Source organism: Chenopodium album, chromosome 20, assembly GCF_948465745.1.
Source record: "Chenopodium album chromosome 20, dcCheAlbu1.1, whole genome shotgun sequence".
Classification (NCBI taxonomy): Eukaryota; Viridiplantae; Streptophyta; class Magnoliopsida; order Caryophyllales; family Amaranthaceae; genus Chenopodium; species Chenopodium album.
This window is the reverse complement of record NC_137853.1, coordinates 42205884-42224152: the sequence shown is the minus strand read 5'-3', so window position 1 is coordinate 42224152 and position 18269 is coordinate 42205884. Positions and strand designations below refer to the sequence as shown.

Genomic DNA, 18269 nt, shown 5'->3' with positions numbered 1-18269 from the left:
AACCCTAAACCCTAAACCCTAAACCCTAAACCCTAAACCCTAAACCCTAAACCCTAAACCCTAAACCCTAAACCCTAAACCCTAAACCCTAAACCCTAAACCCTAAACCCTAAACCCTAAACCCTAAACCCTAAACCCTAAACCCTAAACCCTAAACCCTAAACCCTAAACCCTAAACCCTAAACCCTAAACCCTAAACCCTAAACCCTAAACCCTAAACCCTAAACCCTAAACCCTAAACCCTAAACCCTAAACCCTAAACCCTAAACCCTAAACCCTAAACCCTAAACCCTAAACCCTAAACCCTAAACCCTAAACCCTAAACCCTAAACCCTAAACCCTAAACCCTAAACCCTAAACCCTAAACCCTAAACCCTAAACCCTAAACCCTAAACCCTAAACCCTAAACCCTAAACCCTAAACCCTAAACCCTAAACCCTAAACCCTAAACCCTAAACCCTAAACCCTAAACCCTAAACCCTAAACCCTAAACCCTAAACCCTAAACCCTAAACCCTAAACCCTAAACCCTAAACCCTAAACCCTAAACCCTAAACCCTAAACCCTAAACCCTAAACCCTAAACCCTAAACCCTAAACCCTAAACCCTAAACCCTAAACCCTAAACCCTAAACCCTAAACCCTAAACCCTAAACCCTAAACCCTAAACCCTAAACCCTAAACCCTAAACCCTAAACCCTAAACCCTAAACCCTAAACCCTAAACCCTAAACCCTAAACCCTAAACCCTAAACCCTAAACCCTAAACCCTAAACCCTAAACCCTAAACCCTAAACCCTAAACCCTAAACCCTAAACCCTAAACCCTAAACCCTAAACCCTAAACCCTAAACCCTAAACCCTAAACCCTAAACCCTAAACCCTAAACCCTAAACCCTAAACCCTAAACCCTAAACCCTAAACCCTAAACCCTAAACCCTAAACCCTAAACCCTAAACCCTAAACCCTAAACCCTAAACCCTAAACCCTAAACCCTAAACCCTAAACCCTAAACCCTAAACCCTAAACCCTAAACCCTAAACCCTAAACCCTAAACCCTAAACCCTAAACCCTAAACCCTAAACCCTAAACCCTAAACCCTAAACCCTAAACCCTAAACCCTAAACCCTAAACCCTAAACCCTAAACCCTAAACCCTAAACCCTAAACCCTAAACCCTAAACCCTAAACCCTAAACCCTAAACCCTAAACCCTAAACCCTAAACCCTAAACCCTAAACCCTAAACCCTAAACCCTAAACCCTAAACCCTAAACCCTAAACCCTAAACCCTAAACCCTAAACCCTAAACCCTAAACCCTAAACCCTAAACCCTAAACCCTAAACCCTAAACCCTAAACCCTAAACCCTAAACCCTAAACCCTAAACCCTAAACCCTAAACCCTAAACCCTAAACCCTAAACCCTAAACCCTAAACCCTAAAACCCTAAACCCTAAACCCTAAACCCTAAACCCTAAACCCTAAACCCTAAACCCTAAACCCTAAACCCTAAACCCTAAACCCTAAACCCTAAACCCTAAACCCTAAACCCTAAAAACCCTAAACCCTAAACCCTAAACCCTAAACCCTAAACCCTAAACCCTAAACCCTAAACCCTAAACCCTAAACCCTAAACCCTAAACCCTAAACCCTAAACCCTAAACCCTAAACCCTAAACCCTAAACCCTAAACCCTAAACCCTAAACCCTAAACCCTAAACCCTAAACCCTAAACCCTAAACCCTAAACCCTAAACCCTAAAACCCTAAACCCTAAACCCTAAACCCTAAACCCTAAACCCTAAACCCTAAACCCTAAACCCTAAACCCTAAACCCTAAACCCTAAACCCTAAACCCTAAACCCTAAACCCTAAACCCTAAACCCTAAACCCTGAACCCTGAACCCTAAACCCTAAACCCTAAACCCTAAACCCTAAACCCTAAACCCTAAACCCTAAACCCTGAACCCTAAACCCTAAACCCTGAACCCTGAACCCTGAACCCTAAACCCTGAACCCTAAACCCTAAACCCTAAACCCTGAACCCTGAACCCTAAACCCTAAACCCTAAACCCTAAACCCTAAACCCTAAACCCTAAACCCTAAACCCTAAACCCTAAACCCTAAACCCTAAACCCTAAACCCTAAACACTAAACCCTAAACCCTAAACCCTAAACCCTAAACCCTAAACCCTAAACCCTAAACCCTAAACCCTAAACCCTAAACCCTAAACCCTAAACCCTAAACCCCTAAACCCTAAACCCTAAACCCTAAACCCTAAACCCTAAACCCTAAAAAGTTTCTTGAACAAATCACCCTAATAAGCTTTACCGAGCTATAAGTTTTATGTTCGTAAAGTTCCTGTTTCCATATAAGACCAAGTCTATTACAATGTGGTAGAAAATCCTAACTCTTGTGTTATTTGTTAAATAGATTAATTTTCAAAGCTTAATGACAATTAACAATGTTAAGGAATCTTATCAGGTTTGCCTTGTATTTTAATCGTGAATGACTCACCATAAAACCTATAACAATCTACTTCCTCCGTTGTTTTTAGTTGATACCGCTTGACTTTTACACTATTCATACACTACACTTTGACTCGCTTTTGTGATCTATAGATACGATGAAATATAGTCATGTTGGAGTTTGTTTCAATTGTCTCGATGTATGTTTTATTAATATCCACTTTTAGTTAAAAACTTGCATTGACAAGTGCGATAAGATGTGGATTCGTGAAGTTGTCATTTTGATTGTGGACCTTCAATTGATTTTAGGGAATAATCAACTTTAGTTTTTTCGAATTTCAAAAAGACCATGCTATTATTATAGGTTGCAAAGTTGAGATTTTAAGCAAGGACCTCAACTATGAGGGAAAAATGAACTCTTTTTTTAATAATTGTAAGATAGCAGGACTATATCATGAAATTAACATACAAAAAAACTTCTGTAAAAGAATCACCATAAGTTCTTTTACTAGTTTAAAGTTTAAAGTTATGGGGTCGCAAATTCGAAATTCTATTGATGACCTCAATTTTAAGGGGAAAAAGATTTTTTGTTTTTTTGTATTTTAATATGGGGCTTCAAATTGTTTAAGTATAAGATACTTTCGTAAGATATCAATCTTTTACGAGCTTAAAAATATATGGGTCACAAAGTTGAAATTCCGATTAGGGCCTCAATTTTAAGGGGATAATAATCTTTTGTTGTTTTTGATATTGAGAAAACGTGACTTTTAAGTCATGAGATTTTTCAACGGCTAAGATTAGAAAAATTAAGTTTAGAGATTAGATGCAAAAATAAATAAATAAATAAATAAAAGAAAAAAAATAGTAAACTAAACATAGCCAAAGCCCAAAGGTAAAGGACAAACTTTTCCAAAACAGGGTATATTAAATACTAACAATTTCATATTATTTGCAACTTTTGTTAAAAATGAATGTTACACCTTATGCAATAAATATTTTCTTTCCTTATTAGGTTGTCATTTTCCTCTATGGGCTCTATCTCTCCCCATTACATGCATCACTATTTTTCTTTCTCTATTTATGCTTACAAACAAATTTTACCTAAAATTCCGTACAACCTCCAAAATTGCAAATAATATGAACGGAGTTAGTATGTACAATTTAATGACATCCGGAAACAGGACATTACATTTTTATTAGATTGGATTGTGACCTGGTCAACAAGACCAATGTAAATTTTTCCGGCAAATAAATGCAAGAAATTCATGATAAAATAACTTTGTACAATCTATTCACATGGAGGAAATAACTTTATATAAAAGAATATTGTTATTGTTTTGAAATTATTTATCAATTCTAAGGTGTTCACAGAGATATCCCAGTTCAGGCCGAGAATCCATCCAACTCGAGAATGTAGTCTCAGCTCCATTAACACAATAAAGGTACGACCTGACTGTTATCAGAAAAAAATACCTCCTGAAAATTGAGGAAAAACATAAAATTTTTAAGAAAACATTAACAAAGGAAATAAGTAAAGCTAAAAACACACAAATTATTTAAGTAAATTAAATTAAATGAAATAAAAAAATGAAAAAAAAAAAAAAAAAAAAAGTAGGAAAAAAACAAAATCATCCTCTACATGATCACTGGAAAAAAAAAAAACACAACAGAAGAAATTATAAAAACATGATCCAATGGAGGAACCCAAATTTAAAAAGATAAATAGTAGAAAAACAATTAGACTTTTACCAAGGGAAACGAGTACATTATAGCAGACATGGCTGGTATACGGAACATGAAGAGCATTATATCTCAGATTCTTGGTACAACCTATATGCTAATATTGGAAGACAACTAAATGTCCATATTTGTGCCCCATCTTACTGCAAATTTCTCCATGTCGTGAGCCACATACATCTCAAATTTTTATCATTATAAATTCATCAATGATGCAATCCCAACTAGCACCATCTCATTAAGAAATCTTTAATCATCTTTGTTTTCAAGGACAAATTAACAACATCCCAAACTAAGCTTAACCTCCTTTAAATAGCCCTAGATTTTGATTAAAAGGAATAGTCCCAAGTGTTCCAAATCAAGGGGTGCCTTCCTCTAATAAGATCAACATAATCGATCATGTGGCATTTTGTAATCGGCCTTGGCTCCCTTTTATAATTTTTCCATAATCGATTCCTCTATTACCTGTTTTCAAAAAAAAAAAAAAAAAAAAAAAAAAAAAAAAAAAAAAAAAAAAAATCCTCTATTACCTCCTTTTTCTTCAAAGATCACAAGCTCACAGCATTAGCACCATCCTCTACCCCATCCCACACTCTCTTTTCCCCCTTACTCCTCCGGAAGCACATAGACAACCCTAAACAAATTCCCATCTTCAGACACTTGCACATAAACACACCTCCTACACTTCATGCTTTTTTGAAAAACAACAAGTCTAAATTTTGAGAGGCATGTGAGATAGTATTAATGTATTATGAAGTGGAATTAATTTTGATGCAAAGGTAGACTAATATTGCTTCAATGCACATCATGGTATCCCATCATATAAAACGTAAAAAACCACAAACAAGATTTAAGAGACTTTGGTTTTTTATTTAATTTTTTATTTTTTTTTTTATTTTTTTTTTTTATTTTTATCTATTATTTGGTTGTTAGTTGATGCTGGGTAAATGTCCACAAACAAGATTTATTTCTAACAATTTTTTTTTTTTTTTTTTTTTTATGAAAGGTGAGTGAGTGAGTCAATTCTGCTTGTAACACTAGATATGTATCGCCATTGAAAAAATCCTCTGTTCAGGGCAGATTTTTGAGGGTTTTTTTTATGTTTTTGGTGTCTGGTGTTGACAGTGATGGTTATGGGAACTCCAAGAAGACTGCAGGTAGAAGTAAGAGGTGCAGGAAACTCAGGCAAAGGGATTGGGGTTTCACCGTCAATTGGTGGTCATAATAGTGACAGGGAAGGAACAGGGGGCCTGAAGACAGGCCAGGTGAGGGGTGATTCACCAGAGTGAGAAGGGAAAGAAAAATGGAGTACTTTTGAAATTTTAAGAAAAGAAGAGGACTAATGAGGATGTGCCACATGGCACTTTAAGTTGCTTAACAAGTCGAGGCAGGCAATGAGAGTGTATATATATATATATATATATATATATATATATATATATATATATATATATATATATATATATATATATATATATACGAAAAGAAACTGAACAGTGGAGATTGTATATAAAAACAAAGTTATTAAATGAACTGTGGAGATTGTATATCTGTAAGATGAACAACTAGTTAAGGGGGCAATCTTTCAGATGGGGAGAAGAAACTGGCAACATCTGTAACTTATATTGCTGATTCAAAAGGACAGTGTATCCCCTTTGTACTCAATTTTCAGCAGTTCATATACGAAGCACTGGTATTATATTTCTAATCATAAAAGAAAAAAAAAATTTAAATATAATAATAATAATAATAATAATAATAATAAATAAAAATAAAAATAATAAAAAAATAAAAATAAAAATGTGCTAAGAAAATACCAACAATGTCTAGTCAGAGAATGTTGTTTATCATTGAAGTAGAGCTAAATAATATATTAATTTGTTTCTCAATGGATCAATAAATAACACACTAAAAACCCAAATTTTGATACTGAATCTGTGTCAAAATTATTGACACAGTGGATTGGGCACACTTGCCAGCTCAAAAGTTTGACCATCAATATCTCTAAATATACGAAGGAATTATAAAAAAAACTAAAAAAAAAAGTTCGAAAGCTTAAAATATACATTGACACTAGCTTAGCAACATTTATATGAAAATATTTGTTTTATCATATATTAGTAACAAAATATGGTTAAAGTAAGAATGTGAATAGAGCAGAGCGTCAAATTGTGTTAATTATTCTAAAACAGACGTACCATATTATTTGTTCACTCCTATAGTCTTACCTTCACATTGCTCTTCTTCCACCAAGAGTATAATAATAGTACAACACCAAGCGGGTTAAGGGACAAGGCTTGTTGATTCAATTTCCCTTGTGTCTTTTTTTAAAACACACACACACACACACACACACACACACACACAAACTGAAGTGTTATAAGCGACTTGACAAACCTTAATGCCTTTACACCCATGTCATTTAGGTATGCCTGATGCTCCTCATTGCCATCACAGACTTGCTTCAGTTCCTTAGTGTAGTAAACAATATCATCACGTATATGTCCTGCCCCGGCACATCTTTAAAGATAGAGCAAACAAAAATTAAACATGATAAATCAAGTAAAAAAGACAATGGCATTTCAATAAATTAATGGCTTAACAAGTTTCTTACAGTGCACATGATAACCAGAATTCCAAGGGCATGGAGGGGAGGGAGAGATTGGAGCAAAAAATTAATAAAGCTGAGACAACAAATATATCTCTGAAAATTGGCAAACCCATAAGTTGGGTATCAACAACTCAAATGGCAATAATGCAATCGGTCTGCCCTCAGCAACTTAACAAATACATTATTAAGTATAATTCAATTTTAATCAGTATTTAGAATTTTCAATCAGTAAAAATCAATAAATAAGTGAGAGTTTATCTTATTAAGTAATTCAATTAAGTTAATCAGCAAAAATAATTTAAATCAATAAAAATAAATTAATTTTTTTTATCAGTAAATGTAAATTTAGGTGAAGAGAGCAAGACCTGTCCTCTAAAAAAGCCCAAACTTATTTCCAATCAAATTTCTTTTAAATTAATGTGATTAGAGTATTATCGACTCTACCCATTTGTCCCAAGCTAATTTCATCTATCCCAAAGTTATAAACTACAATTACCTATCATGTGCTCCCTCCATCTTCTTGTAGCTATGCAACTGCAACGAGCCCACAACCAACTCCAATCACTATGGTGTACGGCAGGAGACCAAGAGGACAGAGACAGCAGCAGAGAAACACACCCACTACTCAAGCAGCAGGGCAGCAGGGGACTTTTGGATTATTTGCTTTTCAGTTATGCATATCACTAGAAGACAAGTAGTAGTAGCTGTAGCCTTTAAGGCCTTGGCCAATTATGTAATAGAAGTTGAGTAGTATAAATAGTAGAGAGAGAGGAAGAGTAGGGTATCCAGAAAATTGTATTGAATGTTGGAGAGTGATGGCCTAAAGCCATTGTTACATTCGCAAGCTTTAAGCATTATCACGTAATATTACAACCTTCCTTCTATCTTACATTGTTGAGACACCACGAGCGTTGCACTTGGTATCAGAGCAGGATGGCACCGACGGCCCCGACAGTGACGGTGGAGAGGGTAGCCGCCCTGGAAGAACGGGTGGAAGCTATCCTTGATAAAATCGGAGATGGAGAGAACTCTCTTCAACACATCTTAAGAAGAGTCAAAAAGAAGAGGCGATTAAGAACACAGCAGCCAAAGATGAGGTCAGGCAAGTGCTCGAAGGTCGTGTTGACCGATTCCGCAACGACCAAGACCAGCAAAAAGCGATGTTGAGACGACAGCAAGAGAAATTCTGTGACGAAATACGAGGGCTCATTAAGAGTCTGAGCTAACAACCCATAACTCTGGATGATGAGGTGGAACAACCACCAGGAGGGGGTGGGTGGTTTTGCTGAACCGTCGTCCAATGCAGGGGGGCTTAACGGCCTCAACGGTTTGAGACTGGGTAGTTGGAACCCGGGGGGTGGTGGTATCCACAACCACGGCGAGAACAACGAAGGGCGAGGGAATTGGAAATACACGAAGTTGGATATGCCGGTGTTTGACGGTTCCAACCCAATGGGTGGATTTTACGATGCGAGCAATACTTCCAATTCTACCGGCTTAGAAAAGCTACAAGCCGCGGTGGTAGCTATGGACGAGGATGCTCTCCATTGGTACCAATGGGAGAGCCGCCGTCGACCGTTGATAGGGTGGGAAGATCTGAAAGGCTGAGTCTTGAACCAATTCCGACTCATCAACTCGGGAACCCTACACGAGCAATGGCTCGCCGTGACGCATACGACGACGGTGGAGTATAGGAGAGCTTTCATTGAAAAGGCGTCACCTTTGCCTGATATTCCCGAGAGTTTAATGAAAGGGCAGTTTATCAATGGCCTCAAGGAGGAGGTGAGAGCTGAGATTCGGATGTTAAACCCATCAACATTGGAAGGTGCCATGGATCTAGCGTTGCGGGTAGAAGAGCGAAACCGAGTTAGCAACCTAAAGAAAACGGGCGGGGCCTTTGCCAAACCGGGTCCTTGCTCATATTTCAACAAAAGTCCAGCAAACACATTGCTAGGTACTGGGCCGGCCCAAATCACACCCACTTTTCAGCCTTCCCTTAACCAAACATGAGCCAACACACAAAACACCCAATCCCCACAAAGTTCAGCTGCTTTGATTAATTTTCCATACACCAATTACCAGAATCGATCAAATCCAAGCTCTTCCCGATTTAGTGGTGAGGTGAGCCGATTGACAGAGAAGGAGATCCAAGAGAAGCGCGCGAAGGGTCTTTGTTTCAAATGTGACGGCCGTTGAACGGGACCCACTCACATATGCACGGCGAAGGGGTTGAGTGTTCTATTGATGGAAGAGGAAGAAGAGGAGACGGGGGAGTTCGCGGCAATAGAGACTCCGGTGGAAGGAGAGGAGGAAAATCCGACCAAAATAACCATAAATTCCTTGGTCGAAATTTCGAACCCAAAAACCATGAAACTCATTGGGAAGATCAAAGGGGAGCCAGTCGTGGTGATGATCGACCCCGGCGACCCACAATTTCATATCTCTCAAGGCGAGGGAAAAGTTGAGCATTCCGGTGACCGGAGAAGGTGTGTTCGGAGTCTCCTTGGGCAATGGAGAAGCAATTAAAGGGCAGGGGCAGTGTCTTGGGGTGAAACTGAGGCTTAACGAGGAATTGGAGATCGAGGAGGAGTTTCTACCTCTTCAATTGGGAACTCGGACGTGATATAGGGGTGCAATGGTTGAAGTTAGGTACGATACTCACGAACTGGAAGTTGCAGGAGTTGAGTTTCGAAATGGGAGAGAAGACTGTAAAAATTTGCGGAGATCCAAGCCTTGCTCGAATAGGGATCACGCTAAAAGCCATGATCAAAACCTTGCAAAAACAGAGGGAAGGAGTGTTGGTGGAATGTAATCAACTGGAGGAAGCAAAATCAGCTACTGACAGTGAGTTGCCCGAGTTCTTAGAAAGGAGTGTTGGAGGAAATTCAAGCGGTGTTTGACAATCCAACCGGATTACCCCCGGAGAGGGCACGAACATGCCATAGTCCTTAAAGAGGGTAGCAGTTAAATGTACGCCCCTACCGCTACCCACAATTTCAAAAGGATGAAATTGAGAAGCTAATTCGTGAAATGCTAGAGGCGGGAATTATACGACCATCCACGAGCCCTTTCTAAGCCCGATTCTTCTAGTGAAAAAGGACAGTTCTTGGCGATTTTGTCTGGATTGTCGCGCCTTGAACAAAGAAACAGTCCCCGATAAATACCCAATCCTCGTGATTGATGAGCTCTTAGATGAGTTACATGGAGCTCATATATTCTCAAAGCTCGATCTTAAGGCCGGTTATCATCAAATCCGACTGAGGCGGGAAGATTCTCATAAAACCGCGTTTCGCACTCACGAAGAGCATTACGAATTTCTAGTGAAGCCTTTCGGATTAACAAACGCTTCAGCCACCTTTCAATCTCTAATGAATGAAGTCTTTCGCCCTTATTTGCGCAAGTTTGTGCTTGTATTCTTTGACGACATACTTGAAAATAGTGTTGAATACACTCAAAAATCATACTCTGTTTGCTAATCTTAAAAAGTGCGTGGTCACATAATTTCGAAGGAGGGTGTGGCGGTTGATCAGGAAAAGATTCGGGCTATGGTGAGTTGGCCCACTCCAAAGTCCTTAAGGGATTTGCGGGGGTTTTTGGGCCTTACGGGCTATTATCGTAAATTCGTCCATCATTATGCACAGATTGCTCAACCTTTAACAGAGCAATTAAAAAAGGATAATTATGGGTGGTCCTTTGCAGTAGACGAGGCTTTTCAGAGGCTAAAAAAGGCAATGACAACCGCACCCGTCTTGGTGATGCCGGATTTCAAGAAACCTTTTGTTGTGGAGTCCGATGCCTCCGGGTTTGGCCTAGGAGCGGAAATGCAAGATGGAAGACTGTTAGCCTTCTTTCGTAAGTTGTTGGGCCCTAATGGGAGGAGTAAGTCAATATATGAGAAAGAGCTCATGGCGGTGTGTTTGGCGGTACAAAAATGGAAACACTACCTATTGGGAAGGAGGTTCATTGTTCGAAGCGACCAACAAAGTTTGAAATTCATCACTCAACAAAGGGAGGTGGGGATGGAATATAACGGTGGGTGAGGAAACTCATCGGATTTGACTTCGAGTTACAATACAAACCTGGGGTGGCTAATCGGGTTGCCGATGCTTTATTAAGAAGGGGAGACAATGAAATTGAAGGTGAATTGGGAGCAATAGTCATGGTTCAAGTGATAGATTGGGAAGCCTTGAAGAGGGAGGTTCAAGGAGATGCTACAATTCGAAAAATTCAGAGTGAAGTGGAGAATGAAGTTGGGGGGGCAGGGGTACACGGTGGAACAGGGGCTGCTACTATTCAAGGGACGTTGGGTTATCCCTCGAAATTCGAGTGTGAAAGGGATATTACTCAAGGCCTACCATGACTCCCCGTAGGGGGGTCACACAGGGGACACAAAGACTTATTTACAAATGGCGGGGGAGTGGTTTTGGATGGGCATGAGGCGCGATGTGGCAGAGTATGTCCGGAATTGTGTAATCTGCCAACGTAACAAACACTCACAGCAGTCACCGGCTGGGTTGTTACAACCCTTGCCTATCCGGGAAAAAGTTTGGGATGACATTACTATGGACTTCATTGAGGGTTTGCCGAGGTCAAAGGGAATAGATACAATTTTAGTGGTGGTGGATAAGTTGTCGAAGTATGCCCATTTTATTGGACTCCAACACCCATTCACGCCTCAAGGAGTGGCTGAGATTTTTGTGCGGGAAGTGATCAGGTTGCACGGAGTGCCTAATAGTATTGTGACTCACAGAGCCAGAATTTTTGTTAGCATCTTTTGGCGCGAGCTGTTTAGGTTACAAGGAACAAAGCTTCATCGGAGTACTTCATACCACCCGCAAACCGATGGGCAATCGGAGGTGGTGAACAAGAGATTGGAGACATAATTGAGATGCTTTGCGGGGGAGCAACCCAAGTCATGGGCGGTTTGGTTGCCTTGGGCTGAATTTTCATACAATACTTCGTCTCACTCATCGACTCAAGAAAACCCCTTCAAGGTGTGCTCTAGGAACCTCCAAAGCTTTTGCGCATTGGGTTGGGCAGACCACCGTGGACTCCGTGGAAGAATCTTTGAAAGCTAGAGATGTGATGCTAGATGAGCTTAAGTTCAATTTATTTCGGGCTCAACAGGTAATGAAGGACAATGCTGATAAGAAGAGAAGAGAAGAGAAGAGAAGTGGAATTTCAGGTGGGAGATCGAGTTTTCCTTAAGCTTCAACCTTATCGCCAACGATCCTTAGCCAGAAGACCATTTGAGAAACTTGCTGCCAGATTTTATGGGCCATTTGAGGTGATAGAGCGAGTTGGAAGGGTAGCATATAGGCTGCTATTGCCAGAGGAATGCAAGCTGCACCCCGTATTCCATGTATCTCAATCGAAAATTGCTCGAGAAAATGTGCCCAGCTCACCTAATATTCCCACGCAAATCACCCCGGAGTTAGAGCTTGTGGTGGAGCCAGAGGAGGTCTTGGACAGTAGACCAAAATTGGGGCAGAAGGAAGGGTTGGACGTGCTTATTAAATGGCATGGATTACCGAAGTTCGAGTCCACCTGGGAAGATGCAGCAGCAATTAACGCTCAGTTTCCTCTTTTCCACCTTGAGGACAAGGTGGCGCTTTTGGGGGCGGGTATTGCAACGAGCCCACAACCACCTCCAATCACTAATGGTGTACGGCAGGAGACCAAGAGGACAGAGACAGCAGCAGAGAAACACACCCACTACTCGAGCAGCACCAACGGCTCAATAGAGCAGCAGGGCAGCAGGGGACTTTTGGATTATTTGCTTTTCAGTTATGCATATCACTAGAAGACAAGTAGTAATAGCTGTAGCCTTTAAGGCCTTGGCCAATTATGTAATAGAAGTTGAGTAGTATGAATAGTAGAGAGAGAGGAAGAGTAGGGTATCCAGAAAATTGTATTGAATGTTGGAGAGTGATGGCCTAAAGCCATTGTTACATTCACAAGCTTTAAGCTTTATCACGTAATATTACAACCTTCCTTCTATCTTACATTGTTGAGACACTACGAGCGTTGCAGCAACCTGGGAAAATAGGAAAAGGGGACCATGCATGTGGCCATGTGGGTACTTTTGCTTTACAGAGGAGACAGATAAAGAGTATGAGTTTCATTAGATAAATTTGGGCCCCACAAAGTGAAGGTGTATATGATGAAAAATAATAAAAAAAAAGTTGTAATAAGAGGAACAAAGTAAAAGTGAGTTGAACTTAGCAAATTGAATGTAAACGGGAAAACGGGAGTAGAACTTAGAATGAAGGAGGAAGTACTTTTTTCAATAAATAAAAAAACCCACCATCTTCAATCTCATGTACCATTTCAGTTTAAAATAATTGAAAAATACACATCATATCACCTATGAGGCTATGAATGTGGCATGATTGGTGTCAAAACTATTATGGAACAGTTGGAGTTTCAATAATCAACCTGGTTGCCTTAGTTTCAAGGCCAATTTGAAATGTAATACAAATGGACTTAGCTCCAAAAGGATTTGTGACTAAAACTTAGTTATAAAATTCTAGCATGTCTCTCCATTTACTAACCAAATCATCTAAAGTAATACCTACAAACCCCTTAGAAATCACCATGACACACGGCAAACAAGTCCATTTCATCCCCACAATCTGGTAGCCATGAAAAAGATAGACTCTTAGTAAAATTGATTGTGCTTCTCTATCAAAGTAAAGTTAGGAGTTGCTAGGTTTCTTGTTGATTGAAGTGCAGTAGCTTTGCCAAGGGTGTAGGAGGCTAGATGGACAATAAAGCCCAATTTCTGCCTATTTTACAAGGGAGGGGAGAGAGCTCATATTATTCACACTTATCTTTCTAAGTTTCAGCTTCTCTTATTAATTTTTGGATATTGGAAAGGCTTCAGAAATTTCTTGCGGTCTAGGGCCATTAGGGTAGGTGAAGAGAAGATGATACACTTTGTTAGCTGAATCAACAAGCATACGTCTCTAGCAGGAATCATTATTAATCTATAACGCTTCCAATGGCTTTGATCCTGAGATTTCCTTTCTCTTTCTTTCACCGTTAGATTTAAATCTTGGAGGTGGGATAAGGGAGGATAAAAGACTAGTAGCAATATGACACAAACGATGTGTGGCCCTGACCCATGTACAAAAGACGGTTAACACAGAAACTGCAACACCCTCTAAGAATTATGTAAAAAAAATCATTAAAAAAAAAAAAAGGAAATACATCCGGCTAAAAATGCAGCAGTAACCTATGAACACAGAAATTGAAACTAGGAAAAAGAAAACGCAAAATTTTGAACAGTAAACCAATCATATTGCTAAGAATGATAAAATTCTTGTATTTGATGAGCATAACTTATAGGTAAAGAAACTATTATAGTTTCGACTTAAATGAAACGGTAAAAAGTAAAATATCATTTTTCCATGAGCTGGTTATTCAAAAAAGAGGGATTCCCCAGGAAATATTTAAAGTCCGAATTTCCAAAACGAGAATTGTAAACTCCAGAGAGTTTCCATGCATCATAAAGCTCCAACTACACTCATTTAAAAAGATTCTTACCTTTCTATGATGTTGTCGACATCTGCCTTGCTCCTTGGCCCTTGAGCGAGAACTCTCGTTAGGCTGAGAATATCCCGGTAATCACCCAGTTTGAGTGCTGCTTCATCAGAAGCCCAACATGAAAGGACATCGGGTACAGAAAGCGGAGGCACTGTGACATCCAATGAGGGCACATTATGTTGCACATTTCCCTCGGCTTGTAGTCTTACACATATGATTGCCATTGCATAAGCCACTCCTCCAAATCCTGTATGTGACACAAACAAATAGGATCCAGCAGACCTGCAAATTAAATGCTTTCTACTTTAGCATCTAGAACTAAATTAGTTTTAAAGAATTCAAGGTATCATATCAGCTATATCGCCTGATAATGTACAATGTCCAATAAGTGCTTGACTCTATTGCAAACATTTGTGACAACATGATAAACAACAGAACTGGTTACTTACTCATCTTTACAGCACAGTATTGCATCAACATCAGATGACAAAGCTTCTCTCTCTCTGGTTAAAGGTATTCTCCTGTAGGTTATATCATAGCCTTCATCCCTCAGAGCAGCATAAACTTCAGCGGGAGTCTTGACATCTTCAGTGAAAATATTCTCCCAGTATCCAACAATACTAGACTGATTTAGTGTTGGACTGTATTCTTCTCGATGCAAAAGCATTCTTCCACCAGTCCGAGCAACCTCAGATATTATATCTTCTTTAAGACGTGCCTCCATATGTTCCACCTTCAAATTTAACAGAAGAGGGAGAGCTATAAGTTTTAATTTCCTTTTCCTTATGGCTTCATCTGTTGTTAATGATATTTAAGGTAGTAAGAACAAACCACTGGACCAGTAATCCCCACATGTTTCAGAGTATCAACTGCTTTGTTCAGTTCACGGAGAACAAAAGGTGACCCATTAATGTAAACCACGGCTTCCTCTCTCAAATCAGTTATTACTAACTTATTTCTGCCATCTACAGATCCATTAGCAGACAAGAAAGATAACATCTCTTTCGCACCAGTGATAGTCGGAGTGGCCATGCTATAGACAGGGTATCCGTCCACCTAAGAAAGTGAAAATTGATACATGAGTTGATTTCAAGTCATTTCTTGCTTTCACCCTGTACAATTCCTATCTCTCCGAAATAGTAAATTTTCTAACAAAGATCTTTTTTTTTTAAAATACAAAAATAAAAATAAAAAATAAAAACAAAAAAAGCAAATAAACAAACAAACAAAGAATAGGTATATAGAAAGAAAAGATAGCAAACCAGCATACCTTGTAAACGTGAGGTGCCCCATGTATTTGTATGTTACTAGAAGTTCTCTGACCAGGAAAGAAGTACATTTTAAGTATAGAACCCCTCCCTAGAACAGAGCCATTTCGAGCCTTAATAACCGCTTCCATTACTGCATCTCCATGCTGAGTCTCATAGGGAGATCGCAGGTCTTCCTACATCAGAAAAGGATAAACTATTGGCATACCAAGGAAGAAATGGACATATATATATATAATAAATAAATAAATAAAAATAAAAAAATAACACAAGTTTTTTTAGTATATTCATTAATTTCCATCTCTCATAAATTATTATACTTCATAATAAGCAAACGAAATATTACTGGAACAGTAAAGAATCGCCCTGGCCTCAATCTTATGCTCCATTTCATTGCTTGGACTTCAGGTCTTTTATGTAACCAACTCTTAAAAGTTGTCTTGGATTCTCCTTGGCCACAAAACCCATCAAACGCTTCACTTCCAAGATATGCAGAAAAAGCAATCAAACGGAAGTAGCGCTCCAGGTACTCAGCGCCACGATTTAAGGCAACCCTTCTCACCCGGGGCTCAACACGCTGTTGATTAAATAATTCCCGGTATCGTAAGACAGCATCACGTATATTCTGTAATGCCGAACATCTATCGATAACAGCATCTAATGCCTCCCGACATTCAACTCCGTTATCAAATAATCTTGTTATCTTCCACAGTAACAAAATATCATTAATGCCAAAAGTCCGAGGTGGCTTTCTAGCTGTACCATGATCAATGATACTTGAGCTAGATGCAGCTAAATCATCCATAGTTTCTTCACCACACGAAGAATAGTCATCCACTTCCCCAGTATACTCCTCACGGAGAATTCTTATAGGTTTACCATACTCTATTCTTAGTTTGAGAAGGCAGGCTATAACAGTACCAGTTGTTGTCCTTCCCCTGCCCATCTGCACAAACATCAGAAAGCCATTCAACCACTTTAAACAATCCACTACATTGTAATTGACAGCTTGCATCAACTATTTAAACATTTTACCTGACAATTAAATACAAAAGCAGTGTCCTTTGAAGCTGAGGCAACATTTTTTGCTAGTGTATCAAAATCAGAACTTTTTGGAGCCTTTCCATCAGTTATAGGTACACGTGCATACATAATTGGATACCCTTCAGCTTCTAGGAGGCTGAAAACTTCATGCGGTGTCTGAATTGAGTCACAGTTGACATGTTCCCAGGCATCAAATATTTGACCATCATCTGTTTCATGGATAACCATAATAGCTCCTCCGAAGCGCTCAGATTCACGCAGAATATCTTCCTTTAGTCGAGCTTCCATTCTTTCTACTCTCTCACAATCAATTCCCTAGGCCAATATATGAAAGATAATTGGTATCACAATTATGATTAACAAAATGACACGACGGGACTAGATACTACACAGATATAACTAGACTAATCCAGCCTTAGTATGTTTAATTTAGTAAAAGCAGGTTTTAGCACTAACTTGCGGGTGTAGCTCACATGTGAACCTTCAGTGATGGAATTAGACTTTTTTAAAATATAACAATTGTCAAAAAGTTGCAGCAATACATCTGTTGAGAATACATGAACAAAGAACAAAAATGAACTATGGATTGCTTTCCAATCCACAATGGCTTCTCATCGGTATCTAGTTACTTTCATGTTAAGTTTATTAATATCTCCAAAGATGTGAGGCTGCAGATGGGCATATACTTAAAAGCAAAAATTTGCAGAAAGCTTTATGTACGTACAGTGTACTCCATCATGTTTTTATAAGGTCTTTCAACTTCACGAAGCACAAATGGCTTTCCATTAATGTAAATTACAGGTTCCTCTCTCATGTTGTGCCAACATACTGGACGGGCAGCTCTCAGGCTAGCAATGCGCTGAATAACCGACCGAATGCCATCAATTGTTGGATTAGCCACGCCATAAACTGAAAAGCCCATAACCTCTCTGAAATTTGGGGCACCTTCTATCCTCTCTGGCAAGCTCAAGTTTTGACAACCAGGGCAATGATCACTCTTCAAGACAGTTTGACTGCCCAACACGGCTCCATTCCTCAGTGCAGTAACAACACTCATTTCATAAGGACGTCCATTTGTAGATTCAGCTGTCTTAGTAAGTGATTTCTCTGCATTGCGGTAGCCTAGCGCGCCCATTGGGTCTCTCCTTAATAGCCTACATATAAGGTTTGTTAGAAGGAGCACAATAAAACAAGAGAGAATCGAAACATGTAAACAGCGTATGAATATCATGCATAAAATTTTTATGTTTTCATTCCTACAAGTACCTACGCAGTATGCTATAGAGTTCCGGTCGTGCTCTCATCCAATCAGCAAAACTACACAGAACTGATGAACAGGGAGTTAAAGCTGCCCCCTCGGTGTGAAGATATACAGCAAAACAAATCAGAAAATAATATCTCTCCAGGTACTCCACAAAAAAAGATAGTGAAGCCTCTCGCTTCATCTCATCTGGTTGGTGTAAAATACTGCTACGGTATGTAGCAATAGCTTCTCGTAAATTCTGCATCATGTCAAAATCAAGCATCTTAGGTTAGAACCTTTTTTTTTACAGAAATAATATAGCATTATACATGGGCATGGCAACAAGCAGTGTCATGC

The 18269-nt window shown here is 39.2% G+C and overlaps 1 protein-coding gene across 3 annotated transcripts in view; it reads right to left on the bottom strand.

Moving 5' to 3' along the window:
- Positions 1-3568: 3568 nt before the first annotated feature.
- The window catches only part of LOC145598291 (uncharacterized), a 36134-nt gene continuing 21433 nt past the window's right edge, over positions 3569-18269 (bottom strand). For 2 of the 3 annotated variants that reach the window (XM_081654626.1, XM_081654627.1), the window contains exons 10-19: positions 17936-18171; positions 17394-17823; positions 16661-16984; positions 15972-16571; positions 15628-15801; positions 15189-15413; positions 14807-15090; positions 14358-14639; positions 6596-6718; positions 3569-3937 (exon numbers count right to left, since the gene is read on the bottom strand). In XM_081654626.1, the coding sequence (XP_081510752.1) occupies positions 3805-3937; positions 6596-6718; positions 14358-14639; positions 14807-15090; positions 15189-15413; positions 15628-15801; positions 15972-16571; positions 16661-16984; positions 17394-17823; positions 17936-18171 (2811 nt within the window). In that variant the 3' untranslated portion in view covers positions 3569-3804. The remainder of the gene's footprint in view (positions 3938-6595; positions 6719-14357; positions 14640-14806; positions 15091-15188; positions 15414-15627; positions 15802-15971; positions 16572-16660; positions 16985-17393; positions 17824-17935; positions 18172-18269) is intronic. The other variant, XM_081654628.1, reaches the window with a different exon arrangement.